The sequence below is a fragment of the Panthera onca genome, chromosome D4 (genome assembly GCF_046562875.1).
Source record: "Panthera onca isolate mPanOnc1 chromosome D4, mPanOnc1 haplotype 2, whole genome shotgun sequence".
In the NCBI taxonomy this organism is placed as follows: Eukaryota; Metazoa; Chordata; class Mammalia; order Carnivora; family Felidae; genus Panthera; species Panthera onca.
The window spans coordinates 94,185,866-94,195,542 of NC_138351.1; the positions used below are offsets into that span (position 1 = coordinate 94,185,866).

A 9,677-nucleotide genomic window follows, 5' to 3' on the forward strand; every position below is an offset into this window, starting at 1 on the left:
TGGGCACGGCCATCCCGGGGAAGGGGAGACAGCCACACCTGCACAGCCAAGTGCCCCCTCCTGCCTGGCGTGAGACCACGTTGCCGTCCAGCCCACTGGAGACTCCACGCCAGGGGAGGGCACGGGTCCGGGATCAAGGGGCTGACTGAAGCCTGTGGCCTATCCCAGCAGACGGTGACGAGGAAGCGGCACCACAGAGGGGGACCTTCAGGGTCCCTCAAGTACTCCCCAGGGCATGTCAAGAGAACCCTTTCTTCCCTACATCGTGGGCCAGAGAGAGACACACACAGGGACCCGGCAGATCAGACCGGACACCAGCAGGAAGGGCAACACGTTTATTAGCTTCTCTAAAAGCCGACTGGAGAAGACATCTTCTCTTCTGGGTCAGGCCACCCCACCCCACAGCCCCGCCAGCGTGAGGTGGTCCCGCTCAGAGCTCCCCGGGGAGCCGCCCCAAGGCTGGGCAGACCCCAGGGGTGGGAAGGAAAAAAAATCAGGAGAAGCAATACTTTGCAAGGTTTTGTTTGACAGCAGGGTAGAGGGGGTTCCCGGGCAGGGCTGACGCCCCGCGTTCCGCTCGGCCACGTGAAGAGACCACGCTGGCACCGGTGGTCAAGGGGAACCAGCCAGGCGAGATCAGCCGGAACGCACTGATTTCGAGGCTTTGTGTTCATTTCGCCCTGGGCCCCTTCTCAATCGGCTTCCCGATATCCTTCCCCCGGAGCTTCAGGCCTGAAAGAGCCATTGGCCCGCTCACCGCCACGGCGCCCCGTCTGGGACCCAAGAGGCGGGGCGGCGCCACAGCGTCCCCACCCATCCGCCCTGACATGGCAGCATTGCCCGCACGACCTCCATGGGAAGGAGGGAAGGAGGGAAGGAGGGAAGGAGGGAAGGAGGGAAGGAGGCGGGAGAGAGCAGGGAGGCGGAGGATCACCAGCAGTCCTGGCTGGGCTTAGCCCCCCACGTGCACCTGCCAGCCCCCCAGCGGACAGGCCCGATGCCCCTCCCAGAACCAGAACTGGGACTCCAGCGCTCTGGGAGCTCCCCGTGCTGGGGGCCATGCTGACACCAGAGAGGAAGTCAATGCCCATGGCGGCAGGGGAGGGGGGGGACACAAGTGCCTGAACAGGAGGGCCACTGGGCCCTCTGTCCACAGGCCCAGAGGGCGCTGGCCAGCAGCAGAGGGAGGGGTAGACAGGACGTGAAAGGTGAAAGCAGGGGAGGGCACCCAAGACGGTGCCCTCATGAGCTTCTTAGGGGTCTGGAGAATTCCACGGCCTCAGGGGCCATCCTGTGCTCACCACCTGCTGAGGGCACCCGGTCAGAGGGCAGCAGCGGAAACCCAATGAGGGACCTGAAGACACTCACCGATAGCTCTCTCGATCTTGCCCAGAACCTGGTTATTAGGAATGGCCCGTCCGCTTTCATAGTCCGCGATGACCTGTGGCTTTTCGTTGATTTTCTAAAGAAACGTATCACACGCATAGCGGTTCGGTAAGAAGAGGCCACGAAGCTAGCACACAGCCAAGGGAGTCGCCACAAGCACCACCTTCCAGGTAGCACGCGGCCGAGGGCCTTACTGAGCAGCTGGGGCTACACGCACTGGAAGCCACCTCATGCTGGAAAGGAACTTACGTCCGCCCTGACCCGGCTTCCAGAGAGAATCCCAGGGCCGAGGGCAAACAAGGCCTTGAGTCCCGGCCCCCTCCCCCCACCCCCTCCCCCCCGCCAAGCCTGGGAGGACGACCCTGCCGCGCTCACCGTGGCCAAGTCCTTCTGAGTCAGCCCCTTGCTCTGCCGGCCTTGCTGGATCACCTTGCCCACCTCCAGGGTCACCCGGTCGTGGTGCAGCTCCTCAGTCTCCCGGTCCAGCTTGGCCGTGTTCTTGGTGATCGAATGCTGTTTGTTCTGGCCGGCGGCCCCTGGACCAGCACGCGACAAAAACAGAGGACAGGGTTTGCAACAAACCCAAAATAAAGCCATTTCAAGACGGGAACCAGGCATGACAAGCAAGACATGTGCCAGGGAGACACGGGAAGCCAGGTATCCCAACACGGGGAAGCCACAGGCACAAGAGCATGGGGTCCAGAATTCGGTCCCCACTATAGGAAGTGAGCACAGCTGCTCAGCTCAGACCCCAGGCGTCCCCCAGCCCCGCAGCGGCCCCAGCTGCCAGCAGCCGCCCCGACACCCCTGGGGGCAGCACAGGCGAGGCGGGCGCCTGTCACAGAGGTGCCCCGACAGCGCACCCTCGTTTTGTGAGGAAGCACAAGTACTCACACTTCTTGGAAGTCTCCACATCTTCTCCCCGTCTCTGAGCTGCTAGGATAGCCTAGAACGTTCACAAAAGGGTTCTGGTCAAAATCGGCCTTGGCAGGGTCTGGCAAACACCAGCTGAGGCCGCTGTTAGCCGGACAGCACGCGTGCCCACGGCAGGCGCCTCTGGAGCCCGGGGAAGCCCGGCTCGGAGCTCCCGGCCCCAGGCACTGCTGCCTCCCTCTGCTCTCAGGCACGAGGTACCCCCGCGCCCGCCACCCCCACCCCTCGCTTCCTCACTGCGGACGAGCACAGGCTGACGGGTTCCTCTGAGAAATCCGTGCTCACGGCGGACCTACTCCTCCACTAGGCTCTCCTGCAAAACCAGGAAGGAAGGTCAAGCGCTGGCCGGGTGCAACCTTCCTCCGTGGACCTGACTCCTGAGAGGAGAGCCCAGCCCCCAGACATCACCAACGAGAGCAATACCCTTCTGTCTACGTTTGCCAAAAGTTAACGCAACGGATTTCTTGACAATTCTGATGCTTCGGAGAAGTGACCGGGGCCCTTCTAAGTGTGACCCGTTCAGAGACGCTGTCTAGACATGTTCGGGTGACTCCTAGCTTATGGCTATGAAATTTCCTCTGGGAAAAAAAAAAAAAGGAATAGCGAATTTGGTTTTGACCATGCAAATGATAAGGTCGGGGCAGGTCAGCGACTGCCAGGTGCTAGGGCTGCACCCAGTCCCGGCCCAGACCGGGCCCCAGGGCACAGGCCCCAGGCCCCGCAGAGGTGGTCACTGAAGCTCACAGGTGAATTCTGCATAGATTAGCCACGCTAGAGACCTGTTACCAAGTACCTCCCAGGGCGTGTCATCTACACTTGAAAGACTCAGAAGCACTGGGTCTCTAGGCCACCTCAGCCCAGTCACAGGGACCCCCGATGGCCTGAAACGCGCCTCCGCGATGCTCCACAGGCAGCGTCAGGCTGCCCAGGCATCTGCGGGAGAGACCCTGGGGGCGTCCGTACCGCCTCCGCCCCCTATCTGCACCGCGGTCCCCAATCCCCGCCCCCAGGTCCACCTCTTCGACCTCACCTGGTTCCCCATCCCCCCCATCCCGGCTGTCAGAGGCCGCAAGTCCACCCTGTCCCTGTCCCTATTTACAGCCTCGCCCCCGGACCTGTGTCCCTGGCTCCAAAGACTGCTGGGCCCTTCCGCACCCACCCCAGCGCAGCCGGTCCACGCCCCCACCATCTCCCTCACCCCTCCGTCCTCCCACCACGCCGACCTGTCGTCCCATACCCTGCGGCCGGGCCCTGGCCCTTGCCCGCACCCCGCCTCTGTCGTAACTGTCCGAGCCCGGCCATTTTCCTCACGCCGGTCTCCCGTCTCCTAGCCCCGGCGCCATCCCCTCACGCAGGCCCCTTGCTGATCCGCCGCCCCCCTGGCCCACCCAGCCCCGGTCCCCACCCTGCCCCTAGTCCCCGTCCCCACCGGGTCCCCCATCCCCGGGCTCCCCGCCCCGCGGCCGCCCCGCCCGCGCGGCCGCCCCTGAGTCCCGAGGCCCACACGGCGCCGCACCTGCTTGGACTTGGCCTGGGCGGCCGTGGGGCCCTTCTTGCGCAGCACCGTCACCGTGTCCCAGTCGCTCTCGGCCATGGCGGGCAGGCAGGTCCAGCGGTCCGTCCGGCGGCTCCGCGGCAGCTGCTCGAGACCCGGCGACGCGACGTCCCCTCGTCGCTCGGCCGCTTCCGGCGCCCGCCGCCGGCCCGCCCCCGCCTCCCCATTGGCCGGCGGCTCGGGGGGCGGGCACTTCCCTCTTCTCAAGGCCAATCCGCGCCCGGCTCGTCCGAGGGATCGGCGGGCGGCGCGCGACGTGGGGAGGGAGGCGTCGGGGCCGTGCGCGGCCCGGGCGCGGAGGGTGCTCTGACGGCGCTCCGGGCTAGGCCCGGGGACGCTGGCGGCAGGGCGAGGGGACGCGCGGTGGGGACAGCGGATCCCCGCTGGGGGGAAAGTGGGGAGGGGCGACTTGGGGAGGAGAGGGGGCACCGGTGTGCGGGGGAGACCAGGGCCCCTAGGAGGCGGAGGGGTGCGGTGGGGCGATGCGCAGGAAGAGCAGAGGTGCGGTGGGGGCGAGGGCGCCAACAGCAGGGATGGCGTGAGTGGGGAGGGTGCCGGGGCGCGCCGAGAGGACAGGACCGCGGAGCCCCGACCCCGGTGGGGGACTGGCGGCCCCGCAGGCGCTCGGTGGGCCCACACCTAGCTCTCGGGTCCACCTTTGGGCACGGGGAGGGACCACCCCCTTCCCGGTCACGTGCGCGGTGGGGATGCGGAAAACTGGATGCCAAGGGACACGTTACGTTGCCTCCTCAGCTTTTCTGTATTTGAGCTCAGTTTCTGTTTCGTGCTTTTTATTTCGTCACCCTGCACGCAGTTTGAAGTTCAGTTTCCCTGGAGTTGCGGTCACGTGTTGCAAAGATGTTGGGGACGAGGGTGGATCCGGGTTTGGTGGGGCCTAAAGCATATGCAATTTGGGGTGGGTCTCTCCTTAAAAAAAAAAAAAAAGTTAAATGATAAAAATAAGCTTAGTTACAAAAGTTAATATTCTTGTATAACGTGTATATTTTGTATAATGTTAAAAATGGATGCTTTGGGGCGCCTGGGTGGCTCAGTCGGTTAAGCGTCCGACTTCGGCTCAGGTCTCGATCTCGCGGTCCGCGAGTTTGAGCCCCGCGTCGGGCTCTGGGCTGATGGCCCAGAGCCTGGAGCCCGCTTCCGATTCTGTGTCTCCCTCTCTCTCTGCTCCTCCCCACTTCATGCTCTGTCTCTCTCTGTCTCAAAAATAAATAAACGTTAAAAAAAAATTTTTTTTAAATAAAAAATAAAAAAAAATGGATGCTTTATTTTACAGTAATTACTAGCTTACAGATAACTTACATAATGAGAAGTCAATACGTTTTCAAAAGCTGACAAACTCCTCAAGCATCACAAAGTTTGGAAAAATAACATTTGTACGAAGTATCAAATGCATCTCTTTACTGCTTTTGCTTACATTTTTGGCTGTATTCTCTTGGCCACCTCATGACTTTGCAGAATGGTTTTATGAAAACAGCAGAAAGACTCCTCAGACATTTCCCTAGGCCGTTTGACAGAATTTGTATCTCATCTTCGGTATTGACATTGGTTTGGGTAACACTTGGGGCTTTGCATAGATGCGCTCACCCTTGGTGGCATTGCTATGGCTCCCTGCTCCACAGACGGGAATTCTGACCCATGCAGTCCCGTCTAAAAGAAAAAAGATACACAGTACATAAAATTGTGTATACTGTGTTACGGAATACATTTATCGGAGACGATAAACGTATCGGGTGCTCGCCCCGGCACCTTCCCCACTCACGCCCTTTATCCAGATGTTGGGGAGAACCAAGTCCTCCGCTCCCAATTTGCAGACTCACTTCTGGTTCAGAGCCCAAATCTTGTTTTCTTCCTCACTTCCCCGTGCCTAGACTGTGGGGGTGGGCAATTCGCAGCCATAGAAGACGTGCCCACCCAGGGAAGGCAGGCAAAACAACATCATAAAAATCTCCCATAAACCCCAACTAAACGCATCCCAACTCGAGATCGCCATAGTGGGGTCCCAAAAATGCCGTGGTCTCCCCAGCGGGCCCCGGAAAGGGTGTGATGAAGGAACAGCCTACCTGGAAAGAGGCAGCGGCCTTAACCGATCGTTAACATGAGGTCCGTGGATCTCGCCAACATTTGACCACGTGAACCCACTACAGGGCCCTCGAGAGTCGTGGCTGGGATCCCGGCAAGAGAAGTCGCATCAGCCCCGCAGCGTTGCAACTGCCCTGGGTGGCTCAGGCCCAGAGAACGGCTATCCAGACCTAGACGTCCTCTGTCCGCGCGGGCATCTGCCGGTATCCGCACAGCCCCATCTAGCCTTTGGTCAGGAGTCCAGGCCCGAAGCCACAAAGACTTCCGGTGCCCCTGTCCTTGTGGCGTGCTCTCCTACAAGGACACGGGTGGTGCAGGCGTCTGTGCCTCCTCCCACTCACCGGCGCACATCCGCTCCTGGCTCTGGGTGCTTCCAGTTGACTCAGGGTCCAGGGAAGAGTAGCCTTGGGGACGGAGCTGGAGCGGGTGTCACACAGCCAGCTTTAGGAGGCCTGGTAAGCAGTGCGGAGCTTTCCGGCGGCGTCCTGCCAGTCGTGTTGGCGAATCCTCTGCCTGCAGTGTTGAAGGTAAGCTGTCTATCAGCGTCAGCCCTTTATCTTCAGACAGAGAGGAGAGAAAAAATTATAAAGCCTTCTGGAAAACAAAAGCCCCAGCTGTTTCTATATTTCTAAGATAAAGATTGATTTAAATATTGTATTCCCAGTAAAAGATTAGCGTTAAACCTTATCAACTGAAAACTGTCTAGTAAAATCTAATAAACGCGAGAGTCTTCGTGAACGAGGGATTATTCACAATAACAATAGACGGACTTTAAGGTGTTTCCGCGATTCTGCCTCCCGGTAGACCAGCCTTTGTGTGATTCGCCACTCTAATTTTTTTTTTTTTTTATTGTGGTAAAGTACCCTTAACACAAAATTACCGTCTTCGCTATTTTTAAGCATACCGTCCGCTAGTATTAAATACATTTGTAATGCCATGACACCATCACAAGCATGCATCCTCATAACTTCATTTTGTGGAATTGAAACCGTGTCCCCCTTAAACGCTGACTTCCCATTCCGCATGCCCCCCCTTGGCATGCCCCCCCCCATTCCACTTTCTACGATTTCGCCTCCTCTAGGGACATCATATGAGTGGAATCCTGCAATATTTGTCCTTCTGTGACTGGCTCTCAGCAGTGTCCTCAAGGCTCACTCATCGCACAGCGTGTGTCCGAAGTTCCTTCCTTTTTAAGGTTGAATGCTATGCCGTCGTGTGCCGGTACCAAAATTGGCCATTCAGCCAGCCAGCCAGCCACCTGCGGACATGGGTTGCTTCCGCCATTGGCCGTTATGAATGACGTCATGGGTAATCCTGCTGTGAACACAGATGTACACGTAGCTTTCTGTCACCCTGCTTTCAATCCTTTAGACATAAGGAAGTGGAATTGTTGGGTCGTATGGCATTTCTGTCTTCGAGTCCCACCGTGTTCGGACTTCCCTTGCTTCCAAATGAGAAGTCAGCGGTGGGTGCCGTCGTTGGTAACATCGTCCTCCGCAAGTCATGTGACATGGTCTCCACTTTCAAGATTTTTCTCTTGATTTTTGGATTTTCCTTTCAAGTGCCCAGGTACACATTTGGTTTTTTATTTGGGGGAGAGACAAGAGTGTGCACGCGCAAGGCAGTGGGGGAGGGGCAGGGAGAGAGGAGGGAGACAGGATCCCAAGCAGGCTCTGCGCTGACAGCTTCAAGCTTGACACGGGGCTCGAACTTGTGAACCGAGAGATCATGACCTGAGCCAAAGTCGGAGGCCTAGCCGGCTGAGCCCCCCAGGCACCTCACTTTTGTTTTTATTTATCCTACTCGGGTTTCCTGAGCTTCTTGGATACATACGTTAATGTTGTTCATCACATTGGGATGATTTGGGGGCACCTGGGTGGCTCAGTCGGTTAAGCGTCCGACTTAGCTCAGGTCATGATCTCACGGTTCGTGAGTTGGAGCCCCGCGTCGGGCTCTGAGCTGACAGCTCGGAGCCTGGAGCTGCTTCGGATTCTGCGTCTCCCTCTCTCGCTGCCCCTCCCCCACTTGCACTCCGTCTCTGTCTCTCAAAAATGAATAAGTATTAAAAAAGAAAAGGGACGATTTTTACTAGTGTTTAGATATTTTAATTTTTTCTGTCCCACTCTTTGTCTTGTCTTTTCCCCGGGATGTGATCCTGCTAGTTCTGTCTGTCCCACCGTTCTTTTTTCAATCTTTATTTGCTCTGCTCTTCAGATTGGATAATATCTCCGGCTATTTTCAGGGGCCCTTGGCCTATTTTCTGCTTCTCTGATATGGTATTTAGCCCAGAGAAATTTTCCCTCCAGCTGCTATATCCAGGCTGTCTCCGCTGTAGGTGTCACAGGAGGTGACATCTGGGCTTCGCCTCCAGGGCACAAGGTGTCGTGGGTCTGACAGTTCCAGACGGACGCCGGCAAAGAAGAGGCCTCTTCGAGATTTGAACACGAATGACCCGCTGAGTTTGCCTTTGGCAAAGAGCGCTGTGCCCACAGTGTGGAGAGTGGGGGCGTGTACGCGGGGCTGGGGCGGTGTCCAGGGGAGTGTGGGCGGTGCTTTGGACTGGCCAGGGCCTAAGGAGGGGCCAGGTGCCTGGAAGGGGAGGAACGCCCTATGGAAGCCAATGACGTCGGGTTGGATCCACACACCAACGGGCCTCTTGCTGACTGTTAACTTAAAAGTGACTGGTTGGGCCGCCTGGGTGGCTCCGTCGGTTGGGTGACCGACTTCGGCTCAGGTCACGATCTCGCGGTTTGTGAGTTCGAGCCCCACGTCGGGCTCTGTGCTGACGGCTCGGAGCCTGGAGCCTGCTTCGGCTTCTGTGTCTCCTCCTCTCTCTACCCCTCTCCTGCTCACGTTCTGTGTCTCTCTCAGTAGTAAATAAACGTTTAAAAAATTAAAAAAAATAATAAAAGTTACTGGTTATTTCCTTTGTCAGCATTTCGGTGAATATTGTTAATAGCAGATCCCTATAATACACTATGATTGTATTTCCTTTCCCATATAACTTTTTCCTATATTGATGGTTGTTTCTAATTTTCTGGTCAGTCATATGTTTTGTTTTGTTTTGTTTTGTTTTGTTTTGTTTTGTGTTTTTCTTCTCTTTGTGTCCCCCCTTCCTGTCTGTGAGAGCTGTCATCTCTCAAGGGGGCCCACCCGTCCGGTGACTGGTCATCTTTGAGCTTCCCAGGCCTCGTCCTCTGCCGCCCACTCCCCCCAGCCCACTGCGGGACCCAGATCAGCCCGGACCTGCCCTTCAGAGCTTCCCTGAGCCCGGCTCTCTGAGGAGCTTTCCTCTCCTGGAGCCGCTGCTGGCCTCTTCTTGGCCAGGTGTCGGTGGCTTCCTGACCTTGGTGGACACGCTCCAGTAGCTTCCAGACCAAGAGTACGTGGGAGGCACATGTTTTGAGACACAGCACGTTTGAAAGTGTCTTCATTACATGAATTATAGATTGGAATGTGTTTTGTCTTGGATTTCAAAAGCGTGTTCCCTTGTCTTCTAGTGTCCACCTTTCTGTTGAGATGTCCCATGCTTTCCCGGCTGTCAGTCCTTTCTGAATGACCTGCTTTGTGTGGGTGCATCCTCTCTCGCTCTCGCTCTCTGAAAGTTTGCAGAATCTTTTATCCTCCCTCCTTTTCCTGCAATTTCATGATGTGGCTTTCTTTTTTTTCCCATTTTTTTCAATGTTTATTTTTGAGACACACACAC

General features: G+C 57.3%; 1 protein-coding gene across 1 annotated transcript; it reads right to left on the reverse strand.

Annotated features, from left to right (window-relative positions):
* Window positions 1-321: 321 nt before the first annotated feature.
* On the reverse strand, window positions 322-4,020 carry EDF1 (endothelial differentiation related factor 1). The gene is made up of 5 exons (XM_081791021.1): window positions 3,836-4,020; window positions 2,281-2,332; window positions 1,762-1,922; window positions 1,369-1,462; window positions 322-732 (listed from the first exon to the last, which is right to left on the reverse strand). The coding sequence occupies exons 1-5, from the start codon at window positions 3,911-3,913 to the stop codon at window positions 671-673; spliced, it is 447 nt and encodes a 148-aa protein (XP_081647147.1). The 5' UTR covers window positions 3,914-4,020; the 3' UTR covers window positions 322-670.
* Between the last annotated feature and the right edge of the window lie 5,657 nt (window positions 4,021-9,677).